This window comes from Echiichthys vipera (genome assembly GCF_963691815.1).
Source record: "Echiichthys vipera genome assembly, chromosome: X".
NCBI lineage: Eukaryota > Metazoa > Chordata > Actinopteri > Perciformes > Trachinidae > Echiichthys > Echiichthys vipera.
Window position 1 is genome coordinate 35,847,735 of NC_139825.1, and position 25,643 is coordinate 35,873,377.

The window sequence follows — 25,643 nt, forward strand, 5'->3', positions numbered from 1 at the left end:
GATTATTTGGCTAAGGGGTTTCAGACCTATGCAGAACAGCAGTGAGGACAGAGTATCTCCTTGGTAGATGCCACCTCTGATGGATACTTGCAAGTGGCTTGCCACTGGCCTCGAGTGTGGTTTTCCAAATCCCCATTGAGTTTACAACTAAGGCCCTTAGAGTCCTGTTGATGTTGTACAACATCAAGCATTCTGTGATCCAAGTGTGTGGCATCGAATCGTAGGCTTTCTGGTAATCAATCCAGGCTGTGCATAGGTTGGTGTGTCAGGACTTGCAGTCTTGGGCGACTGTTCTGTCAACCAGGAGCTGGTGTTTGGCTCCTCTGGTGTCTCTACCAATGCCCTTCTGTTCTTTGCTCATGTATTGGTCCATGTGCCCACCTATCTTAGCCGCAATGATGCCGGACACGAGCTTCTATGTTGTGGAGAGGCAGGTTATTGGCAGATAGTTGGAGGGGACTGCACCCTTTATGGCAGGGGCGGGCAATTCCGGTCCTGGAGGGCCACTGCCCTTCACGTTTTAGGTTTCTCCCTGCTCCAACACACCTGATTCACACCTGATCATAATGATTTGCTCGTTATAAAGCAGTTGAAGCTTGTCACAGTTTTGATTATTGTTAGACTCAGGTGTGTTCGAGCAGGAAGAAACCTAAAACATGCAGGACAGTGGTCTTCCAGGATGAGAATTGCCCAGCCCTGCTTTATGGGGTCCTTCATGATCAAGACCGTTCGCCCCTCGGTTAGCCATTCTGGGTGAGTCCCGTCTCTCAGCAGCTGCTTCATTTGTGCTGCAAGGCGCTCGTGGAGTGCTGTGAGTCTCCTTAGCCGGTAGGCATGGATCACGTCAGGTGTGTTTTTTTTCCTTATTAACGTCAGGTGTAGGTTTTTTTTCTCATTGACGTCAGGTGTGTTTTTTTTATCCTCATTAACGTCAGGTGGGGTTTTTCCCTCATTAACGTCAGGTGTGTTTTTTATTCTCATTGACGTCAGGTGTGTTTTCTATCCTCATGAACGTCAGGTGTATTTTTTTCCTCATGAACGTCAGGTGTGTTTTTATTCTCATTGACGTCAGGTGTGTTTTTTATCCTCATGAACGTCAGGTGTATTTTTTCTCATTAACGTCAGGTGTGTTTTTATTCTCATTGACGTCAGGTGTGTTTTTTATCCTCATGAACGTCAGGTGTGTTTCTTTTCTCATTTTTTTAAATTAAGTTCATCCCTTTCTGAACTTGACAAATAAAAAAAGACATGCATATTATTTTCAGTATTTTAAAATGAAAATCAAATCAACTTTTTTTTGTTTTTAATATCTGTTTGTGGATTGACCAAAAGATACACGGACCTGTCTCTGACCTCATCTTTTTTCCTATTCGCAGGCAGAGACTGGAGAAGCCTGCACCTCTGAAGAATAAACAAGCGCCCATGGAGATGGAGGACACCACTGCTGCAGCGAACGGAGCAGAGGAACTGGAAGAAGGAACACGAAACGAAAATCTGAAGTTCAGCCAAAGAAAACGGACGCTCCTGCCAAGAAGAAACAAAAGAATGATATTGACCTCGGTACTGCCATGTCCTGAACATGTTTGGACAGTGATAGCCTTTGGTCATCTGGTATAGCTTGTTGCCTTGACTATCCTGCATTGTTAGACTGTAAAAACATTGGCTTATGCTGGATTAGTATAACGCTGCATGTAACTTGTGTGTCTGTATCCAGAAAAAGGATGTGGTTGGTAAATATTGATGCCAGACCCGTACAAACTGTTCAGAGCTTTTAATTTGGACAACAAGGATTAAACCAATGTTAAAATGACATCAAATCCAAGGCCTAGCTGGTAAAACCAGCCAACTAGAAATAGTTGAGGAATGAGAGACAAATGAAGGGAAACAGGGCAAAAATAAGAAATAGAAAGTCAAGCTATCAACTCAAGTCACCCTCAATATAAGGATTCACAGATGCGGGAGACCAAAGTTACAAAAACTTATTTCTTCTAAAATAAAAAAGACCTTTTCTGTGAAAATGATGTGTAGAATCTATGTACATCATTCTCACTTCATGTATGCATACAAAAAAAATCCACACCACAAGATGCTTGTGTTCAAGTATATTCACCAACATCATCTCCATGATTTAGCATTCTCATCTTTCCACTTTTTTTTTTAAATTAAATGTCCTTCAAAAAAAAAAAAAATGCAGAAAACCACATTTTATGTCCTACCAATACATATATACTGTATAAATACATACATAAATATATTTTACATACAACAGCCATAATTTGAAAAGGGGATATACAGAGCGGGGAGGGGGGGGGGGGGTGTTTTAGCTTGTATTGTAAAATGGTTTGTCCCTCCATTATCTCGTTAGTCAGATCTGCAGGTGTGGTGCTGTGTGCTGGTGTCGGAGTCCATGCGCGTACACCATAGATGTAGCCATCTCAGTTGGCCCAGTAGGGGGAGCTGCCATAGCTCGACTTGTTGACTTGGCTCTTCTGCTGCAGGTTGCTGGACTGGCCACGCTGGCTAGGGCCACCCTGAACACGGAAAGACATAACGTGTAAGCCCCTGAAAAACTCACCGGTAAAACCTGTACAACAGATAAATAAATATATGGGGTGTTACCTGTCCATCCTGAGCTAGATGATGGTGCAGCAGCTGTGAGTGTGGTTGCTGGTGAGGCAGGATGTGGAGGAATGGGGCCGGTGCATAGCCTCCAGGAGCTGCTCCTGGGTTCAGAGGACCTGGACCCCCCAGTGCTGATGGCAGACTAAAGGGAGGAGGGGTCCCCGCATGGAAACCCTGCTTATCAAAAGACTGCAGGCAGAGGATATAGGACAAATTAAACACACAATCTGGTTATTTATAAGTAAAAGCAATGAACTGTATAGCGAGACAACAGGGTGGGTAGGGAGTTGAGGCGATTGAGGCTCACCTGGGTCTTATTGTAAACACTTCCACTGATGTCTGGAACACCCGAGTTACTGGACGTCACTGATACGCCTAGCAGAATGACAACATTTACACATTATAATTCTAAACAATGAATGAAGATATCAGAAATTATGTTTTTTTTTCTTCTTACCTTTCCCAGGCCCAGAAGCAGCAGATTTGGCCTGTGCCTGTGAGGAGGAGTTGTACCCTTTACTGTAGTCCACTCCTGCTGGCCCCGCTGTCAGCTCCTCATACCCTAGAAAGGAAAACAAAGTTTAACGTTGACAGGAAACACACGACTTTAATGAAGTTCCCAAAATGTAAATATTATTTTTAACGGTTATTAATTGGTGTGGTCACTAACCTGAGCTGAAAGCATGCTGGCCGTAACCACTGGGCTGCTGCTGTGTCTGCTGCTGGAAAGGGCTAGCCGAAGGGTTTCCCAGACCGAGGCTCATACTATGCTGTTTGGCTGAGGCTGGTCCCGGGCCCCCGGGTGGAACAAACATGGTGTGGCCATACTGGAAGGCAGCAGCACTGGGTACAGCACCGGGCACCCCAGGGTAGTAAGGCAGGCCTGTGTAGCTGTAGCCCGGAGGCAGAAAGGCCTGCTGACTGCTGTGATGCTGCGGCTGGCCCTGGGGCTGAGGCTGGGCCTGAGGAGGCTGAGGCTGGGCCTGGCTCTGTCCTTGGCTCTGGCCCTGAGGAGGCTGCGGTGCTGCCAGGCTTGTGGGGGGTGCCGGGGAGGTGGAGTCATTCCTGCCAAACTTTGTGACTTCACCTGACAAACAATTGAGATGATAGGTGAGAACAAACACAGGATATCTTCAGGTGGTGTACAAGGCCAAAGGGTGAAGGTGCTTTACCTGAGTAGGGGTTGTTGGCTAGGCTACCGTCTCTACCAGAGAGAGTCGCTGTGGGGCCAGGGAATGTGATTCCATAGTAATCCTGCAAAGAGGGCTAAAAGGACGGGAGATAATCAGGAAAAGAGCCACATAACAACCAAACAAGCTAAAAAAAACTTGAGTGAGTACTAGAGAAGAAGTGAGCAGTTGTCCTAAGAGTCAATGGTTATGAGGCTGACCATTGGCAGTCTGGACTGGAGCATGTGGAGGTCTTCGTAACCATAGATCTGCTGTGAAACACAAAGGATAGTTACAGCTAAAACAAAATGCTAAATGTTTCAAAATAAAAACATATATACAGTCACTGAATACTCTTTAAAAAGGGATAGTTCAGATTTTTTTGGTTGTATGTGTACTTTACCATAGTCATTGTGTTACCTACTGTAGATGGCGGTCTGCACAACCCCAGCTTGGAGAAGCAGGAAGGACAGGGGGGCTGCTAAACATATTTTAGCCGCCGAAAAAAAACTGTGCAAGCCATATTTAGAATATTTTCACAGCTTTACCTTTCCATCCAACAGCCCAGTTATGTTTACCTGAGGGGGTCTGAAGCCATTATCTATGCTCCGGTCAAAGCCACCAGACTCTATTGAAAATCATTTTAACTCATAGAACATTCCCAGAGCAATTTCAGTCAAAAGCAACTGGACTTGGTTATTTGTCTAAGAAGACGTTTCACCTCTCATCCAAGAGGCTTCATCAGCTCATGTACACATCTGACCAGGCTGGGACTGGTCCAGCTAACTGGTGTGGAGATCCAGGTATTTAACCTTTCATAAGGCCGATGATGTCACTGGAACACTTTGTGCAACAAGCGCTAACGACCGTTGTTAGGGTGACAGTCGTTGGTGGGAAGTAGGTTTCGACTTTGTTAGTGCTCGATTGAGTCTTAACGACAGTCATTGGAGTCACAGGAGGCCATTCCACACCAGATAGTTGGACCAGTCCCAGCCTGGTCAGATGCGTACATGAACTGATGAAGAGCCTCTTGGATTAGAGGTGAAACGTCTTCTTAGACAAATAACCAAGTCCAGTTGCTTTTGACTGAAATTGCTTTGGGGATAACGATGACTGGGACAAATGAGAACATTGCCTCAATCGGTTACTTTATTTCCTAACGTTTTTTTGGGGTGGCTAAAATTAATTTAGTTGCCCTTATTTACAGCAGTACCCGTCCTCCTGCTTACGTCTCCAAACTGGGGTCGTGCAGAGCGCCATCTTGTGTAGGTAATACACTGACTATGGATAAGCACCTCATACAAACCCACTTGAAAAAAAAAATCCAAGCTATAGTACGGATTTGAATGGCTGACTGACAGTGATTACATTGACGGTACTGAAATCATGATTAATATCATGATTTGTGTGAGTTCACTTCAAATAATTCTAGATCCTGAGGGGTTACTTACAGGGTATGCTGGCAGCAGCCCTCCTGGGCCCATGATATACTGGTTGGGCAATAGAGGAGGCACTCCCTGGGACAAGTTAGGAGGAGGTTTACCTGTCAACACAATGACCCATCACTTTCATATACTTTCATGTGAAGAAACTACAACAATTCCAACTATTTGGGCTTATATCAACATGGGAGCACACGTTAACATTACCCGTGTCTGGAGTGTGTGTGTGTGTGTATACCTGCGGAGGAGGAGAGCAGGGGTGTGGTCCTCGGTGCAGAGAGGTTGGACGTGGCAGTAGCTCCATTGGAGCCAAGTCCCAGCGCTGTGCTGGCAGCAATGGCAGCAGAGTGAAGTCCACTAGGGCCAACGATGCCACTGACTGTGCTGCTCATGTTGCCCATGTGTGTCATGTTGGCCAGGTGGCTGATGCCGCTGCTACTGTTGCTGCTGTTGTGGGTTGAGTGGAGTGCCGAGGGCTGCGATGACGTGTAGGAGGAAGGAGCCAGAGAGTTCACGCTGCTGTTGTCAACACTGGTGTACTGAGGACAGAGACGGAAGGGGGAATTGGTTACATTTTAAAGGAAGATGTTTTTTTCACATTTAATTTAGCAATGCATGCAAACAATTTGTTGTTTGTTACGTGGTACTGACTGAGTACACAGACAAAATAATCACTTAGTGGGTTTAAATGCAAATCAGTAACCCGAAAATGGCCTTACCCCGGTTAAAGGCATAATCAGAATATTGAAGTTCCCCTTGTATACATGAAAGGGAGTTAAATGGGATAATTACGGAGTAACTAGACCGCCAGTACAGTAGGTGGTGCTCCGCCAACATACAGCTGATACAGCTTTATATCTGGTTCAACTTTGTCAAAATTACAAATGGCCGAATTTTGGACACAATTATGACCGAAACAGGTCTTCTTGGTAGTGATGTTACTTGCCATTGCAAAGTCCTCACTTGGTTTTAAGGTAACACTCTATTATTTTGGCGCTGTTGCTTCCTGGTTTATTCTATTTTCTGGTCAAAAGCCACTGTTGCGGAGTGGGCAGCATGCGCAGACGAGAAACACGATAATAATCCAAGAATGCTGTTTACATGCGTGAATAATCTGGGAATTGAAGGAGTTCTCTAGGTCTGTTAACCAGGGTATGAGAACCCCGATTTTACCCAGGGTATGGTGTTTACATGGTGTTTAAGAAACCAGGGTATGCCCTTAACCCGATAATCTGGTTTTTAAACTGCATGTAAACGAGTAAATCTTTGGATGCGACTTTGATTTTGGTTGGTATTCAGTGTCTTATATCAACTTTGTAACATGTAATAGAATAGGGATAATGCTGAAATCACGTAGCTTTATGTGGCATACAACAGAGTCGGCTGTTGTTTGCACATCATTACACAGGACAAGTCATCACACAGAAGGTTTTAGAAATGGGCTTGTAGAAGAAGATACTTACAGTGAGGGAGCTGGAGCCCAGAGCTGAAACTGAGGAATGATTGCTGACATGGCTGTAGAGTGAAGACAGAGAGTAGAGGCATCATCAGTAAACTGTTGATTTGAAGTGGATTTGGTGGTTCAATACAAAGATTTGTGTTTTTTTCAGATAATCCACTGGCACAAGTTTCAGTGATAATTTCGTCCACATTGTGGATTGTTTTTTACACTTCTCAATCTTTGCACTTGCTGTGCAAAAGTTGTTATGACCTGAGACACACAAGCTAATGACTGTTAATGTAATTAATGGCTGGAGTTCTTGTAAGGCGACGTAATACATAAAGTTGAAAGTCACAGTGATGTTGTACTGAATATCAGCACTCATGGAATGCAAAGCCTCTTGTCCAATCATGTTACTTGGACGGAAATAACTGTTGTATAAAATGTCATCACTTTCCTTTTGTCATAACTAGCACAGCAAATCTTGTTTTGTGAGGTCAGAGTGACTTTGACCTTTAAACATCAAAATCAGGTTCATCCTCGCGTCAAGTGGAAAATCCCTCAAGGCGTTCCTGAGATATCACATTCACGGAAGGAATGGAAGGGACAACCCAAAAACATGATGCCTCTGGCCACGGCTGTCACAGGTGCAGGGGTAATAAGTGACCGAGGGGTCACCAATGGATGACTTGACTCATCGACTTTTAGGGGGCAGCATTATAAATTACATCACTTAATTTGCCAAAGGTAGTAAATTCAACCTTGAAAAGATTATTTTTATCTGTTCCCCTTTTGCCATGTTTGTGTTTGTCACCTATTAAGTGAGTTGAGGTGGCTGGCTGAGGGCAGCTCCTGTGCCAGGTTGGAGAGCGTGCTGGAGCTGTGTGCAGGCAAGGTAGAGGGTAAGTGGGAGGAGGGTGCTGAGGCACCGTTGGTGCTGATGTTCAGAGATGGCGACTCTGGCTTCGGTGTGGAAGATGCTGATGAAGCTGAGAGGAGTAGGGAAAAAAGGTCTTTAATTGTAAAGCATAGCCAAAGAAAGATGGCTGTTGGTAGACATTCACAATAGAAAGTATACATTGAACAAATAAATCACTAGTAGGTAACTTACTTTCTAGAGCAGCAGAGGTCCTTACACTAGTCAGACCATTCTGGGCACAAGAAAAACACATTAAGACCACGGCCATATCTATTTATCAAACATAGATAGTACACACAAGACATCATTAAATTCACATCGACTTGAATTATATAGCAGATGACCACAAAATAATTCATGCTATTACTATCATGTTTGATAATGCGTTAAGAGGGCTGCTATAAGGGACTATTGGCCCATATTCTGGTCAGAAATTGAACATTAAACTCATTTGAAAAAAAAAATGCTATAACAACCTTTAAGTTCATACAGTCAGTCAGTTTCCCAACATGAGGCTGACCCTCATGGGACCTGTTGACCTGCACGTTCTCAGTATTTATATATTTGAGTTAGGAAAATTTCTCATCTCTATCAACTACAAAGGTTAAAAGCACTAAAAGGCACAATGAGCATTTCTCTTGGCAATTTCTACTCACCATTACTGGCCCTGTGGCCTCTTTACTCTGGGAAAAGGCCAGTCGTGTGTGTGGGGGCATTGTCCCATCATAACTCCCCCCCACTGTGGAGAAATGAGAGGCGGAGGGTGCAGAGGAGGAGGTGGTGGAGGCTATTGAAGGACAGGAAGGAGGGTGGGAGGAGCTGGAGTTCCCTAATGAAGAGGGAGTGAGGCTAGGCAATTGCCCAGAGGAGTGATATACTGGCTCTGATGAGGAAAGGGGCAGAGGTAGGGCAACGGAGAGTGTGTTGCCCAGCGACTCACTGCAAGACAACAGCAGGGAGAGAAAAACAAGTTATTAGATCTAAAGTGTGCATTTTAGAGGTAAACTTCCTTAAGCCCAGTACAGACCAACAATTCGGAACAAAACAGTTTTAGTCGCAGGTGACAGTTGCAGTGGTGTGAACTGACCCGTCATGTTGTGAATCTAGCCGGCTGATGTTGTCGCCTGTGATTCAACTTGCCAAATCGCAGGCAGCTGGTTTTAGAACATCACTTGTTTCAACAGCCAATCAATCAATCAATCATAGGCTTAACAAGTGTGTGTGAGAGAGAGAGAGAGAGAGAGAGAGAGAGAGAGAGAGAGAGAGAGAGAGAGAAAGAGAGAGGGTCGAGCGAGCAATACAATGAATAAGGAGGGTGATCAGCGTAATCCAGAACAAAGTAGTGAATATAAATAGTTGTGTTGTGTGTGTTTATAGGGAAATAAAACAGTACAAATTATATCCAGCTACGCAAAAAAGCCTGAAAAGTCAGAGGTTAGAACAGAAGTACAGAGAGGCATCGCTACGGAGACGTCGAAACCGTCTCACCTCGTCTCCTTGGTCTGAAAGGGCAGGTTTCAGAACGTTGCAGACCTGCACGTTGCAAGTAGTTGCAAGTTTCAACTCGACTCGTTGCAAATCTTTGGTCTGAACTGGGCTTTAAATACACAGCTTCTGTAATTATATATAAAAAAAGTCTGTCAGCAGTGACGGTACCTGAGTGGTTTGGAGTACAGGCTTGTCTGACTCTGTGTCCCTGGTGCAGGCAGTGCTGGGGCAGGGGCCGGTGTGGTCTCCCTGGATGCTGCACTCACACAATTGTCCACTCCAAACTCCGACAATGCTGACTCCGATCCAAAGTCTAAAGCTCCGAACTGGAGGTTTAGCCCAGGGACGTCAGCTGAGCCTGGCATCTCTACTGCTGTGGAGGGGATCTGCCAGGACCATGATTTTAGATTCATTATTAATATTATTATTATTAGGTAATTTACAAAAGATTTGCTAAAACACTACATTTTTGCCTAAGTCATCCCAACATCAACGACCCTACCTTCGATGTGGGAGGTATCCTTCGTTTCTGGCCTTTAAGCTGTGCCCGTTGCTGCTGTGGTGTGCTGCTGCCCTGAGGGTCCAGCCCTGCGCCGGGGGCAGGAGGTTTAGCACCAGCAGGAGCCATCAACGTGCCAGCCTGTGCTGGCGTGCTGGTGTGGTGTGGAGCAGGGAAGGATGAAGCAGGGGGCGCTTGATGTTGCAGTGGTGGACTGGGTTGACGTGCCAGAGGCAAGGAGGGTCCTGTATGCCTCTGAACCAGCTGGCTCAGCACAAGAGAAGGCTCTGGCTGCAGACCAAACTCACCTGCAAACACACCACAAAACACAGGACAAGGGTTTGAATGTTAATTCCTGTGGCAAAAACAGAAAACTTGTGCATGGCTGCTCTATGAGGGTACCACTTGAACACTTACGGCTAAACTGTGAAGATAATGATGTTGTGTTGGATTCTGAAGCCTTTATGTCCCAGCTAGATGAGGAGGGTGGAGGTACAGGTGCTCCCAGGCCTGGAAGTAGGCCAATGGAGGTGTTGCTGCCTTGGGTGCTGGCAGGAGGTGCCGCTTGGGATGAGGGGAGTGGACCCAAGCCAGGACCCTTCAGCTGTTCCAGTATCTGAGCTCCAGCGCTGGGCTGAGTCCTTTTTGCCTGACCCAAGTCCCCAAAACCAGCTCCTAGAACTGACGACTGGCACAGACAGGAGGAGATAGTGTAATCAGTCTTCTATGTGTATATTTACATGTGACTGATGAAGATACATTTATGAAAGAAGGTTGCAGAGTATCAAAAGCAATTTTTTTTCTACCAGAGCAGCATGAGCGTAGCTTGTGCTACTGGTGGTGTTGCGGCTGGGGTGCGGCTGCTGTTGCTGTTGCTGTTGTTGCGGTAGCTGGTGGTGGTGGTGTGAGTTGGTAAAGACCAGGCTCTGAGAGGAAGAGGACGAGGGTGGCTCTCTTGCTCCAACCACAGGCTTTTGGAGCAGAGAAGCAAGGTCCAGACTAACACAGAAACAGTTATTTAAGTCAATTAGGAAATTCTTGCAGAACACCATGTCAAAGGTTGCCAATGTAATGTTATTAATACAATTAATACAAGTAAATCCTGCATGGCATGGTTTTCCATTACCAATATAACTTCACACTGTACAGCACTGCACTTTTACAGCATGTAAAATATACCAAAAGTTTAGTAACTCCTTCATTGCTGACAGACTTTTAGAATAGAAGAAACTAAAACTACTGAGCTTTTTGTTGTATAAAATAGTTGGTAATCATTGTGAAATGAAAGGTCCCATATTATGCTCATTTTCAGGTCCATACTAGTTTTTACAAGAACATGTTTACATGCTTTAATGTAAAAAAAAACACAATATTTTCCTCATACTCTGTCTAAATATACCTGTATTCCCCCTCTGTCTGAAACAGTCTGTTTAAGCGTCTGTCTCTTTAAGACCCCCTCCCGAAAAAGCCAAGTCTGCTCTGATTGATCAGCGTTTCAGGTTCTTCCACATCTGTGCTCTCGGCATCTCTGTACCGTCATTGCAGCCAGGGAATGATTGTAACAGCACTGTAGCAGCACTTTCTACCTATCTCTAGAATAGTTGTGACATCACAACTGTACCCGTTGTACGGCTCGTTTAAATACACAGTTTTGGAATACAGGCTGTGTTCATTTCTCTGTAAATTGAGTGTTTTGATACTTTAACAGTATTTATACAGCACCTCGACCTACTTTATCACAAAAAAGTGGAAATCTCCTTTTTTACAGTATGGGACATTTAGTTACACTGTAATAAGAGATCTGGCCAATGTATGATGTTAATGAGCTAGCTACTCACCTTTGCCCAGGTGTGATGTGATTCTCAGCAGCAGGTGCACATGAGGAGGTGAACACTTTGGTCTCTGAGAGCTGCAGGAACAAACAAAAGCACAGGAGAACCAAGTGTTTTAAATATAAACCAAAACATTTTATTGTGATTGACAGACTTGTAATTGTGTCAACTTACACTAACATCCTCACTCCAATCCTCAGATGCCCAGTCTTCCATGGTATTCCTCCAGGTAACTAAAAAGCAACCAATGATGAGTCTCAAAGTTCAAATAAAGGTAGGATAAGTAGGTAAACACGATGCAGGATGCCTGTAGTGTATGCACATTTGCATAACAGCCACACAGTCACTGTCTGCCTTATACATTAAATGTATTTGCACACTACAGAACTGCCCTTAAAGGTTAAGAGTGGCACACCTGCTCTGAAGAGCTCACCTGTCCCATCTGTGCTGTTGTTGGCTGCTGAGTCCCAAACCTCGGTTTGTGTGTTCCCTGACCCAGCCTCTGAGGTATAGTCTGCTGGATTGAAGGTCCTAGGAAAAAAGTAAAGGGGAGGTATATTTAGTAACACAGAAATTAACTGAAGGGGCAGGGAGTGGTAGACAGATTTATTTAATTATTTTCCTTATAAATAGTGTCTGAAATAATGTCCTGTGTGTGTTTTTCATACTATTCATCAGGCAAAGCCTCTAGTATAGGGGTGAGAAAATGGTTGGGTGGACTAGGTCAACACTGGTTGTCTATCCTTCAGGGAGAAGTGAAGTTGAGGTCAGTTTTAATACCTCTCAACTTTATGCAAGCCGATGTTAGCCTCAAGGGCTAGGTGTTGCTTTCTAACATCGCAGCTCTGTACTGACATAATCATAATCATCCAGATTTTAACGCCTAAATATCAAACATGAGTCTGGAGCAGTTCGGGAGGTTTAAGATTAGATCTGTAAACCACTCACATTACCAGATAATCTGAAACAAATATCAGTACAGACAAAGGCTCCAATTGTGAGAAGGGGTGAATTTGGAATAAATCGCCCTGAAACTCCTGTAGTCTGAGACCGTCCACACAAGGAAACGTTTTCCTGCAACGGCACATTTTTAGTATCTGTTAGGCCGACCATCCACATTCAGCCAGTGTTATTGGAGCCTGAAAAGTTTTTTTTTTAATTTGAAAACGCCCCCTGTGGCGTTGTCGTCTGGACGGCAAAACCGCATACTTTGCAGTCATCTCCCCACCTCTGACCTCTAACCCCTGCGTCGGCACATAACAACAACAGTGCTGCTGCACGGACATGGACCCACCGACTGAACTGGACCCTGAGCAACATGCATGTGAATGAATTAGGCCGACCATATATTCTCCCTTTTCCCAGATGGTCTGAATAAGTTGCTAAATTGGTCATTAGTAGCTTTTTATAAATAAAGACAGTGCCCGTCCATGAGTGCTTTGGGACAGGGAAGGTGCTCACAGCAGCACCTGCTGCTCGATGAGGATTAACAGCAGAGGGATTAGTGCATCCACTAAGTTAGTCCAAAACACCACAAAAGTCTCCTTTAACACCAGAAACAGTGGCTAGATTTCTCTCTAGGATGGATGAGGATTTGGGAAGTCACCAGATTTGGCCAGAAAGTCTCAGGTGTTCGGATTATGATTAGACACAACAGCGACTCTCCCTCTCTTCTTCTCCTTGATGGTGTATTTCTGTGGCAGTTACAGCGCCACATCCAGGCCTGGCATGTGTATTACAGCGTTTTTAGCCTGTTTCACTGGTTTCGTGTGGACGCAGATATTTCTTGAGCCGAGTCCATGTGGACGGAAAACTTTTTAAAAACGATGGAGAAAAAAAAGGTTGTTTTCGATTGTGTGGACGTACCCTCACAAGCAAACAAAAGGGCCTGGAAAAACATTCCAGAAACCAAATCCAAACAAAATCACATTTCCTGACGTGAAGAACAGTCTGGTACTAATTGATTTCCTCCTTAAAGTATGCAAAACCCCCTATGAGCGTGTGTGTTGCCACCATACCCCATGCCCTGGGCTGAGAACCGGCTCCCTGGTGGTCCTCTACCTCTGCCTCGACCTCCAGATCCTGCATAACATTCACGCAAAGGGTCAATAACGTCCACTCAGGTGTTGGGTGTGTGAGAAGTATTTTAAAGTGCCATTTACTCACCTCTGCCACCACCTCTGGCCCTCCGACCTCGATCTGAACCTCTGTCCACTGGTGTCACATCCACGCCATTCTCCTCTGGACGTGCTGTATGTGTACAAACATTCAAGTGAGAAAAGCCAAAAGACTGATATACTACAGAACAGACAGGAGGCATGGAACTAAATGTAAATTGAATGTAAAGTTTATACTCCCTACCTGGTCGGCTGCGACTGGCCCCCCTGCCCTTGCGGTTAGGAGCAGCACGGCTCTTGCTAGCCTCCCTCTCTCCTTTCTTCTCCCTGTTTTCCTTGTTCTCCTTGCTGTCTGACGGCCCCTCCTTCACTAGGGGCTTCTTCTTCCCTACCGTCTCCCATGAGGTCTAAATACAGAACAGGTACAACAAGGCAAAGAAGGAAAACAAAACAATACAGAATTATTATTGTTGTTGTTGTTGTTAGTACACTAGATTAAACACTATACCATTTAGCCAGTAGCAAAATCAGATGTCAACATATGCTTCAGTAAGTAAAGTAAAATCTATGTTTTTTCCCTCGATTTATGAAGCCCCAGAGGTGACATGGATGGATTTTTTTAATAGCGTGTGCCCTTTATAAATCGCAAGCGCAAGCAATCTTTAGTATCTTGCGCGTGGGACTTAGTAAAGCGTGGGTAAACTTTAATATCTCAACGCAAGATAAACCTTTAGGATAGTGAGGCTGTTTTGAGGGCAAGATTACCGTGCAGCATGAAGTTCGTGATACAAAGGAAAGTAAAAGTTCAGCCAAATGCAGGTTTAAGCTTCTTAGTTAACTACAAATGTCTGTTAATCATAAGGAACTGTGCATAGGCCCGACTTTGGTTAAACCGTATAGATATAAGGTCTGATGGAATGATATTGCGTGTTCCAACCTCCCTTTGGCTTCTTTATTTTTCTCTTTTACAGCGGTTCACATGGCTACTTAATATTCATAATAATCAGGTGAATATTCATGAGCCCTATGAACACAGCTGAGTTTACAAGAATTTGCTTACTAAGATAAACAGTTAAGACTACATACAGTGGAAGCAAATAAGAGCAGATTGAAATATCGCTTTCTACATGATTAACTTATGCCTGTTAAAAAAAAAGCCTAGGTGTATTGATAAGCTATTGGCTTAGGCCTATAGGCTAACATGTAAGGTAGTTTGTCATATTCACTTCACCGCGGGCCTTTTTGTTGACTAGGTCCGTGTCCGTGTGTATTTTTATGTGTGTGCGCGTGTGCGTGTAACACGCATTCCCCTCACAGGATCTCATCAGACCTTATAGAGGCCTATCTACACTGTTGGGCCTATGCACAGTTCCATTATGATTTACAGACATTTGTAGTTAACCAAGAAGCTTAAACCTCGTGTTTATGGTGCATTTGGCTTAACTTCCACGTCCCTTTGCATCATGCACCAAGCACTTCATTCAGCATGGCATTCTCGCCCTCACAACAGCCTTATTAAGCCTAAAGGTTTATCTTGCGCGCACAATATACTAATAATGTCAAAGTAGCCTCTGGCATTACGGGGTGGTTGAATAACAGCATTTAAACTTTTGTTCAAGGGGTTAAAGACACACTACAGAATACAATAAAAAACATTTCAGTTACAGAAAAGCTGTATTTCTTTTACCAACTTATGTACTGAAGTTTGTATTATGCAGCCGTGTTAGATATGAAAAACAAATACCAGATGAGGACTTGGGTCCGTGTATTTTTTGGTAGATATTAAATATCTCAATGAAAAACAACATACTGACTATAACTGTACAGTCACTTAAATTAGTGTTAATTATTTAATAGGCTGCTCTTCTAATGCTACACATACACTTACAACAGAAGAAAACTCACTCAGTAATTATTCCTTTTGTTTATGACAGTTAAGATCTTGAAGAGTACAAGAGAAGCAGACTTAATCAGAGGGTTACAGTATATACCATAACAGTAGACTTCCGTGTAAAAGGAGAAAAACAGCTATTTGCTATTTTCAGATTTCCACGAAACCCAAACAACCAGGGTAGCTGTCTGGCTGCCTGCCCTGCCCTACAGCCTCTCCTCTCCATCTGTGCCAGCTGGTATTCTTCAAACAATGTTGGGACACTCACCCAGACTTGCAATACTGAAGTGTTTGCCAGACATTTGGCACCATGTTTGACTTTGCTCTCTGAGTAGAAGATAGAAGCTTTTCATGCTAAGTCACTGATAATAAAAAGACCAAACAGTCACTGTGCTAGAGGACAGCTTAGACTGGTTTCACTGAATTCATTTCCACCAGCAAATACAGAACAACTTATGTTTTTTCACAACATATGTTCATTTTATGTGCATATTATATAACTTGAAATCTGGTAGTGATGTGTCAGAATTTTTTTAATTTTTTTCTTAAATTTGAAAAGGGGCCAAAGTTGTTTTTGTCAGTGTTGAATACTGACCTGCAGTCCGACAAACTATCTACACAGGGTGTTTTATTTACCATAGCAATGTCTGACAAAACAGATATGATTCTATTTTAAGGCATGAAATGGCTTGCATTTTGTTTTACATGCACTTTAAAAGCGAGACTACACTGATCGTGTATTGGGCTGAAGTAGGCGAATACACAGCAGCAGGGTTGTGGAGTAACGGATTACTTGTAACGCCGTTACGCATTTAAAATATGCGTAACTGTATTCCATTATAGTTACAGTTTAAATTGGTGTATTCAGAATACAGTTACTTTCTTAAAAAAGATGACGTTACAGATTACTTTACTGCACCATGCAGGTGGGACCGTGGAAGTGAGCCACTACAGCAATGGTGTGTCTGTGGGAGGGGTCTCTTGCCAGCAAAGTAGGAAAACACACCGCCATCTTAAACTACGGTCTGCGCTTATGAGTAGAGCAACGGACCCGGCAGTAGCCTCAAACACTGGCAGCTGCCCCGGGTACTGTCATCAGTGTGAGCCGGTGTTACCCTATAGTGGTTTCTGTTGTGTTTCTCTAACAGCAGCAGCTGTGCTCAGCCTCTCTCGTCACATTCACAAACATCTTACTGATGATTTTCAGGCCACATCTCATATCTACTGTAGCGGATATGATTGTAAAGCTGCGCACTACATTACTGCCACCTTTGAAAAAGACATTTGGTAGTAGGGGAGATCAGGTACAGTTGTAAAAGGGGACGGTTGTAACACCGTAGATTGCTCCAATCAGAAACAAGCTACAGGGATAGATATAGATACAATTATAGGTTTGAAGATACCGAAATGTTATTTCTCAATGTAATGAGTAGCAGCTGCTGGTTAATCACCTGTAATGTGTTTGATTGCAGGATGTCAAATATCAGAAATAGAAAAACAGAGAGATAGCTGTGTTTTATCTTCTTGTTGGGGAGAAGGTTTTTCTCTAATGTTAATTGTTGAGAATGTCCACATCACATCCATGATGAACAGTTGCAGGACGAAACGTACTTTTGTGTTTTGTGTATTTGCATAACTATTTCTCTGAAGACAGGAATTAGATTGTTCTCTAACGCAAGTGTGAACTAAATTCAGTGTCCCAGATAAACACGCTCAACTAGACCATTTCAAAGTAAGCTAAAAGTAATCCCAAAGTATTCAGAATGCATTACTTTATTTGAGCCTGTGAATGTTCTCATTTGTCCAGGTCATCGTTATCCCCAAAGCAATTTCAGTCAAAAGCAACTGGACTTGGTTATTTGTCTAGGAAGACGTTTCACCTCTCACGAGGCTTCATCAGTTAATGTACGCAACTGACCAGGCTGGGACTGGTCCAACCAACTGGTGTGGAGATCCAGGTATTTAACCTCTCACAAGGCCGATGATGTCACTGGAACCCTTTGTGCGCCAAGTGCCATTAGAGTGACAGTCGTTGGTGGGAAGTAGGTTTCGACTTCGTTAGTGCTCTATTGAGTCTTATCAACAGTCGTTGGAGTCACAGGAGGCCAGTTGTGAACAGTTGTTCTTTGAGGTTAGATTGTTGAATCTCCTGGGAAGGGATGAAAGTGCAGCATTGTAAATTGTAGATAAGTGGTGTCATGTTTTACGGGTAAAGCCTAGTTCGTTTGACCAGTGTGAGTGCAACCACACCGCGCCTAGTTGCGGCCGGCTTGCCGGCCACGGACTGTTTGGGAGAGGACTGTTTGCGCGGACATTTAAAACAATGGCGGCGAAAGGTTCACGTTGGTGTGATGCGGAGGTGGAGTGTTTACTGCAGATTTGGTCGGATGAAATGAATCAAAATCAGTCGGACAAGACGCACAAAAACTGAGGTCTATGGAAAGATTTGTAAACAAAGCGACGCATCGCGATGACCTCGATCAATGCGTGTGACTAGTTACGCCGTGATGACGTATAGACAGGCAAGAAGCATTTGCGCGAGGCCCAGGCAGTGTGAGTACAAACGGGCCTGGCCAGCGGGGGGGACAAATACCCTAAAGCCCGGGGCGCGGTACGGACAGACAGTTTGACTGCGCCCTTAGACCTCATCTGTTAAGCGATGGTTTCTCTACTATTGCGTTGATGGCTTCTTCTACTCCTCTTTCAAACCATCTGTCCTCTCTTTCCAGGATGTTCCAGGATTTCGCTCTCCTGTGTTGGGCCATGCGTTTATGCAGTGGTTGTTTTGTTTCTCCAGTGTAGAGATCTTTGCATTCCTCGTTGCATTGGACAGCATAAACCAGATTGCTTTTGTGGGTGTGTGGTGTTCTGTCCTTGGGATGTACTAGTCTCTGTCGGAGTGTGTTACTGGGTTTGAAATACACAGGGATGCAGTGTTTGTTGAAGATGCTCCTGAGTTTCTCTGATACCCCAGTCCAGTTGCTTTTGACTGAAATTGCTTTGGGGATAACGATGACCGGGACAAATGAGAACATTCACAGGATTATTGTACACCAATTTGGGCCAAAGAAAGACAAACAAAGAAATTTCACAATTTACAATCCAGGAATATTGACAAAAGGGCTTGAACTTTGCCATGACACCAAAAGAGGTACCCATAAGGGAGTTGATAACAGCTACAGAATCTACTATAAAGAAAAACAACCTAACTGGAACTGAGGCCGAACAGCTAAGGTTAAAAGTGTCAGCAGCGTTGTCCCAGGCTAAGGTCCCCCCATCCAGCCTCACAATTGAGAAAAGCAGTAACAGCACTGAGCAAAGACCACAACATCACAATCCTTCCAGCAGACAAGGTTAGATGCAAAGTTCTCTGCACTACTCAGTGACTCCAACACTTATGAAACTCTGAAACGAGACCCTACCAGCAGTTACGAAAAGAAGGAGTCATTGGCAAATCACAATATTACAGGCTCTACCCCCAGGACTCAACCCCCTGCTTATATGGACTCCGAAACATCCATTTGTGAACAAAGTCCAAGACTTAAAAATGGATACAGATAAAACCATGGTATCCTATGACATGACTTCCTTGTTCACCTGTTTTCCAACCATGGAGGCTCTGGCCACAGTAAGAGAGCAGCTCACACAGGACAACTCCTTACACAACCCAACAAATTCCAAACCAGACCACATTTGCCAACTTCTGGATTTGTGCCTGAACATCACATATTTCCAGTTTAATGGCATTTTTTAAAGACAGAAACACAGCTGTGCCATGGGTTCACCAGCATCCCCTATTGTGGCAATTCGAAAGAAGTGCAAACTTTTTCAGAACATATAAACTCAGTGGACAGAAACAACAAGTTCACCAGAGAAGAAGTCAAGGACAGCAGTTGCCTTTCTTAGACTGTGACGTCCACATGGAGAATGACAGGAGCCTCCACATTGGGGTATACAGAAAACCCACTCACACAGATCAATATCTACTGTTTGACTCCCACCACCCCCTGGAACACAAGCTGGGAGTTATCAGAAACCTGCAAAACAGAGCTGATAACGTACCCACCAGCTCACAGGGCAAAGGGGAAGAACACAAGCACCTGAGAGGCACCCTCACAACTTGTGGCTACCCCAGCTGGACCTTTGTTAAAAATGTCTCATGATGTGAGCAGCGCAGAAACTCAGAGAATTCCAAAGTCTGGTAGCACGAGGCTTAAGACCCTGATCAGACAGAACACATTTTAAAAGAGGAGGGCAGCTTCTCGTAAGTGTTTTCAATGATAGTGAAGCGCTTTGCACCCTTTGTCCGCTCTATGCACCTCACATATCTGCAGGAGCGCCCTGAATGTCTAGCGGAGAGGTGCCCAATGTCATTTAACTTTACAGTAAAATAATCGCTGAGGACAGGTAATTTAGTGGTTGCCTAGTAGCAAGAAGAACAAAAAGACATAACTGCAAAACAAGCTCTGTTGTATCTGGGCCTGAGCCAACATGCACAATCCCAGGATCATGAAAATCTAGAGCATGAAAGATTATTCTCACTTATTTCCACAGCCCATGCGGTTCTTTTTTTACCACATGCTCATCAATTTTTTCAAATGATCAGGTATCATACAATGCTGCTGCATATTATGCCTTCCAAGCAAAGAAATAACGATGGGCTAGTATGTAAAGTTAAAAATGAGATTAAATGAGAACCAGTGTCTTTTACCATGTCCGAGGTGCTCTCCAGAAGAAAGTTGATGGCTCTGCTAACATCTTCGTTGCAGTCGTGGAGTGCTACCATGCACTCATCCTGATTCTTACCAGTCACCTCCATCAGCTGGGGAAAGCAACAAACGCACTTCATGTTAGAAATGTCTAGTAGTCAACAAAGGTGAATGCACCAGTTTGGCATAACATGTACAAGTCACGGTGAGACAAGGTGCCAATCATAGCATCAAATACGCATTTTTCATGTGTCCACTAGTGCTGAAGTTATCCATTATTTTAGTAATCAAGTATTTTATGGATTATTCTATCAATTATTCAGATAATAATTGCTTTTGCTTTATTAAGGCACTATAGTAAACATATAAAAGAAAATAACACAAGTCTCTTAAAATGTACAACTAACTGGCTTCCCTTTTTTTTTTTTTTTTTAGAAAAATCTAATTTTTTTATTCTTAAATTGCATACAATGATATTTTCTGTCAAAACTAAACCAATTTAATTTGAGTTTTTAAGAAAACATTTTCTAACAGAATGTCTGTCTCCAGGGCGGTGTAACTGTGTTATCTGTTTCTGTTCGGAATCGGGCAGTTTTTAGTCAGAGAATTAAAAGAGAATTTGTATTTATTACTTTTAGTAATTGAGTCACTTGAGGAATCGTAGCAGCCTTTGTGTCAACATGCAGTATAATGGAGTCAACAGCTTGCCCTGACTCAGTCTGACTCATTAGTAAATATCCTAAGTGTTTCTCACCTGGTTAACTTTGTCCTCAAAGTCAGCATCATTCTTGTCATAGATCACCTGGGCAAGGCGGATCTGCTCAGCAGTAGCCTGCAACATAGAGACCACTGGGTAAAATTTTGGTTAACAGGAAGACAATACCATTAGCCTCTGATACACCAATGGTGGTGAAGCTGCCACGCAAAACAGCTGGCCTGCTCATTGGGAGTAATTAAGGGTCAAGTGTCTTTGTCCAAGGACACTTCGACACACGGACAGGAGGAGCTGGGGATCGGACCGCCAACCTTGTGATTAAAGGACAACATCCCCAGAACAAAGTATATGTACTTAATTAGGTACACCGATCAAATTTAATGCATCCAATACGACAGCTCAGCCATAAGTTACCTTTACAAAGATAATAATGTTGTAATGTACAGTTTTAATTATGTATGTATTGCTAATTACTAAGCAAGTCCCCCCTATTGTCAAAGTGGGTAAAAGTTAATGTGCTATGTGGCTTGGATAAAAATAAACATTAAATCCTATGAATTAAACCCTAATATTGGAGGTCTAGTTAAATATTTTGTGCATTGCAGTGTTGTTGGCAAGGGTAGCTATGTACACACTGGTCTTTTGTTTAAAATTTTACGTGGCTTAGAGGAGTATGCTTCCATAAGGTTTCTTCATGTTTATGTGTCTACGGTGGCCCACCTGTATCTGTTTCTGTGGTTGGGATGTGTGAGTGGCAGCAGGTAGCGCTTTCTCCCGAGGGCCCCGGGCCTTGTCGCCGCCCAGCGAGCTCATCATATACAGTATATACAAAACTCTGTATGTACAAAATAGAAAAATCTGCAAAGAAAACAAGAAACACAGAAGGATGAGTGACCTTAACCTACAGATCTTTAGACCCACGGATTACATACAAAACAAAAACACATGCAGTCAATTTACGATTCTGTTACAGCAGAGCCTCAATACTTTCCCTTCTGTGCGTGCATAGAAGGAAATAAGAGTTTAATACCAGAAATATGTGTTGTGAGCATAGCTAAGCGTTATTGCACAATCATGAATACTGGCCTTACGAAGGCTGTAACACAGTTGGCCTGGTGACACAACATCTTTGCTGAAAATCTAGGTCAAGGAGGGAGAGTTACCCAGTGTCCTCTTTACAAACAGCACTGACTGTGTCAAGCAGAACAAACACTACACACCCTGACCCCACATCCCTTCTACATGCTGGATAGTTTTGGGAACTGAGATATTATATGTAGACACACGCCTACTAAACCACTGCTGTAAAATGTTGATTATCTTGTCTGTGTATTTTTAATGTATTTGAGTCCTATACAAGTTACAGTACTTTGCTACAAATTGGGTGTGATACGATATAGCGTACTACTAATAATTTTCAGTAGCAAATAACATTTCTCACAACCATAAACACACTGTGGCTTTATCCACCGCAAATACATAGAAAAGATGTTTGCTTGATACCTTGTAATGAAAAAATATCCTGTGGTGGAATCTCAGTTGCAAACCTTGACTGTGGTGTCCATTACAACAGTAATAACTACATATATCCCTTGTGACCCATTTGTTTTATGTCAGAGAACAATAGCAATCCGGCTTACAGTGTCTGAGTGACGTTGGCAAATACACTGCTGCCATTGGCTGCTGGTCTGAACAAAGCTAATGCAAAAACGACGAACTGGCTTTAAATGTATTTTCCGTCAATAAATATAAATAAATAAAGATGTATTTTTATAACTGAGAAACCTACAGCAGCAGCTGAAAATTGTATTCAATGAATACAATGGGATCATATCATTACAAGTATGGGTCTCTCGTATGGATAAACAATAACAAAACAATCGTTCAGTAACTCAGCAGATAACAATTGTCCATCACATGTATTTGGACATGCCGATATGACAAACCAAATACCAGTTGAGTTACACGTACGTGTTTACGTATTTGAGTTTCTTCCTGGTTACAGCTAACTTACTGTAAGTTACTGATTATTTCAGTAATAAACAAGCGGAGCGTTGTTGCGAAACGATGCTAACGGTAACCACTGACGTTGCGTGTGTAACTCGTAAAAAACTAACCACAACACTGACCGACTTGGTGCTTGTTGGTACTAGGGTCCCTTTGTCCTCATGTTAGCTCCCGACATGCTAACGCTGACACAACCGTCGATGACTGAACAGACGGTGCAGCGATGAAGCGAGCTAACGGTGCTACCTAAATCTGGAACAAGTTGATAACCAACGGTCTGGCATCTTCACATCTCACACGGGATATTTATAGATCCGCTCACTTATCTAACGACAATGGCGGTGACAGCAGGCTTGTCCTGGACAGCCAAACAACAAACTCGCCAACAACATTAGCTGTGTTAAATGTAAAGAGGCCTCTCAGCAGAGCTCAGTCACATCCCGACATTGCTTCGCCGGGAAACAAGACAACAGAAAAATTGCGAAAGACATCCCTCCGCAGCGCCGCGTGAGCCAAACAACGAAGCTGGCGACCAACTATGTCAGCGAAAGCGCTCTTAAGTGTACAGTTTAAACGCGTTAAAACACAGAAACTGAACTTGGAAAAACATAAGAAAAATAGTGTTTTTATTACCTGCTAACACGCTTCACTCGGACAGCAGCAGACAAGGTGGTCACGTGACGTGCGCTACCGCGGTGGTGGATGCTCCCCTCTCCTCTCCGGGTCACAACTTCCCAACACTATCAAACACACTAGTTCAACCAACTAGGGACAGGCGTTTTTACTCTTATGTTCATATGTATATAGTTTCCTCTAATGGCTCATTAAAGACGCACACAGCTACATAGTTTACACATTATGACCAGAGGCGGTTCTAGAGTCTGTTGGGGCTCTAGGTAGAAGGTTGCTGGCTCAAACCAGCGTTATTCACCATAGCATCCGACAATATATTTATTTTAAGCAGTCAAATCTACAAAGGGCCCATGCCTACAGGGAGAATACCTATGTTCCCCGCTTTCCCCCAAAAGGTCCTATGTTCCCCACAAGGTCCTATGTTCCCCGCTTTTCCCCAAAAGTTCTTAGGTTCCTTGCTTTTCCCAAAAAAGGTCCTGTGTTCCCTGCTTTTCCCCAAAAGGTCCTAGTTCCCCTGCTTCTCCCAAAAAAGGTCCTATGTTCCCCGCTTTTCCCCAAAAGGTCCTAGTTTCCCTGCGTTTCCCAAAAAAGGTACTATGTTCCCCGCAAAGTCCTATGTTCCCCACAAGGTCCTATGTTCCCCACAAGGTCCTATGTTCCCCACAAGGTTCTATGTTCCCCGCAAGGTCCTATGTTCCCCACAAGGTCCTATGTTCCCCGCAAGGTCCTATGTTCCCCACAAGGTCCTATGTTCCCCGCAAGGTCCTATGTTCCCTGCAAGGTCCTATGTTCCCCGCTTTTCCCCAAAAGGTCCTATGTTCTTTGCTTTTCCCAAAATAGGTCCTATGTTCCCCGCTTTTCCCAAAAAAGGTCTTATCTTCCCCGCTTTTCCCAAAAGAAGGTCCTATGTTCCCTGCTTTTCCCCAAAAGGTCCTATGTTCCCCGCAAGGTCCTATGTTCCCCGCTTTTCCTCAAAAGGTCCTATGTTCCCCGCAAGGTCCTATGTTCCCCACAAGGTCCTATGTTCCCCACAAGGTCCTATGTTCCCCGCAAGGTCCTGTGTTCCGTGCTTTTCACAAAAAAGGTCCTATGTTCCCCGCTTTTCCCCAAAAGGTGCTATGTTCCTTGCTTTTCCCAAAAAATGTCCTATGTTCCCCACTTTTCCCAAAAACGGTCTTATCTTCCCCGCTTTTCCCCAAAAGGTCCTATGTTCCCCGAAGCTTCTATGTTCCCTGCTTTTCCTCAAAAGGTCCTATGTTCCCCGCAAGGTCCTATGTTCCGCGCTTTTCCCCAAAAGGTCCTATGTTCCCCAAAAGGTTTTATGTTTCCCGCTTTTCCCCAAAAGTTCTTATGTTCCCCGCTTTTCCCAAAAAAGGTGCTATGTTGCCCGCTTTTCCCCAAAAGGTCCTATGTATCCCGCAAGGTCCCATGTTCCCCACAAGGTCCTATGTTCCCCGCAAGGTCCTATGTTCCCCACAAGGTTCTATGTTCCCCGCTTTTCCTCAAAAGGTCCTATGTTCCCCGCAAGGTCCTATGTTCCCCACAAGGTCCTATGTTCCCCGCAAGGTCCTGTGTTCCCTGCTTTTTCACAAAAAAGGTCCTATGTTCCCCGCTTTTCCCAAAAAAGGTCCTTTGTTCCCCGCTTTTCCCAAAAAATGTCCTATATTCCCTGCTTTTCCCCAAAAGGTCCTATGTTCCCCGCAAGGCCCTATGTTCCCTGCAAGGTCCTATGTTCCCCGCTTTTCCTCAAAAGGTCCTATGTTCCCCGCAAGGTCCTATCTTCCCCGCAAGTTCCTATGTTCCCCGCAAGGTCCTATGTTCTCCGCTTTTCCTCAAAAGGTCCTATGTTCCTCGTTCTTTCCAAAAAAGGTCCTATGTTCCCCGCAAGGTCCTATGTTCTCCACAAGGTCCTATGTTCCCCGCAAGGTCCTATGTTCTCCGCTTTTCCTCAAAAGGTCCTATGTTCCTCGTTCTTTCCAAAAAAGGTCCTATGTTCCCAGCAAGGTCCTATGTTCTCCACAAGGTCCTATGTTCCCCGCAAGGTCCTATGTTCTCCGCTTTTCCTCAAAAGGTCCTATGTTCCTCGTTCTTTCCAAAAAAGGTCCTATGTTCCCAGCAAGGTCCTATGTTCTCCACAAGGTCCTATGTTCCCCGCAAGG

At 43.9% G+C, this 25,643-nt stretch overlaps 1 protein-coding gene across 3 annotated transcripts; it reads right to left on the reverse strand.

Moving 5' to 3' along the window:
* Positions 1–1,827: 1,827 nt before the first annotated feature.
* ubap2a (ubiquitin associated protein 2a) lies at positions 1,828–23,529 on the reverse strand. 3 transcript variants are annotated; one of them, XM_083938473.1, is made up of 27 exons: positions 23,485–23,529; positions 21,565–21,702; positions 20,884–20,961; positions 20,132–20,242; positions 13,774–13,936; positions 13,579–13,662; positions 13,431–13,494; positions 11,846–11,943; positions 11,587–11,645; positions 11,419–11,489; positions 10,387–10,579; positions 9,998–10,268; positions 9,584–9,888; positions 9,250–9,467; positions 8,250–8,532; positions 7,786–7,825; positions 7,489–7,663; positions 6,697–6,748; positions 5,472–5,772; positions 5,243–5,334; positions 4,013–4,063; positions 3,795–3,888; positions 3,293–3,709; positions 3,080–3,184; positions 2,930–2,997; positions 2,620–2,811; positions 1,828–2,531 (listed from the first exon to the last, which is right to left on the reverse strand). In XM_083938473.1, the coding sequence occupies exons 2-27, from the start codon at positions 21,658–21,660 to the stop codon at positions 2,436–2,438; spliced, it is 3,777 nt and encodes a 1,258-aa protein (XP_083794599.1). In that variant the 5' UTR covers positions 21,661–21,702; positions 23,485–23,529; the 3' UTR covers positions 1,828–2,435. The 3 variants fall into 3 exon arrangements, with proteins under 3 accessions (XP_083794599.1, XP_083794598.1, XP_083794597.1); XM_083938472.1 differs by having other exon boundaries at positions 3,293–3,703; positions 13,579–13,936; XM_083938471.1 differs by having other exon boundaries at positions 13,579–13,936.
* Positions 23,530–25,643: the final 2,114 nt, after the last annotated feature.

What these genes read in the sequence shown, in the direction of transcription:
- ubap2a (XM_083938471.1), bottom strand. Translation starts at nt 21,660, where the DNA reads ATGATGAGCTCGCTGGGCGGCGACAAGGCCCGGGGCCCTCGGGAGAAA. An exon ending in GACCTCTGCTGCTCTAGAAA is followed by an intron (nt 7,664 to 7,785) that starts GTAAGTTACCTA and finishes TACTCCTCTCAG; the next exon opens with CTTCATCAGCATCTTCCACA. An exon ending in ATCTAGCTCAGGATGGACAG is followed by an intron (nt 2,532 to 2,619) that starts GTAACACCCCAT and finishes TTCCGTGTTCAG; the next exon opens with GGTGGCCCTAGCCAGCGTGG.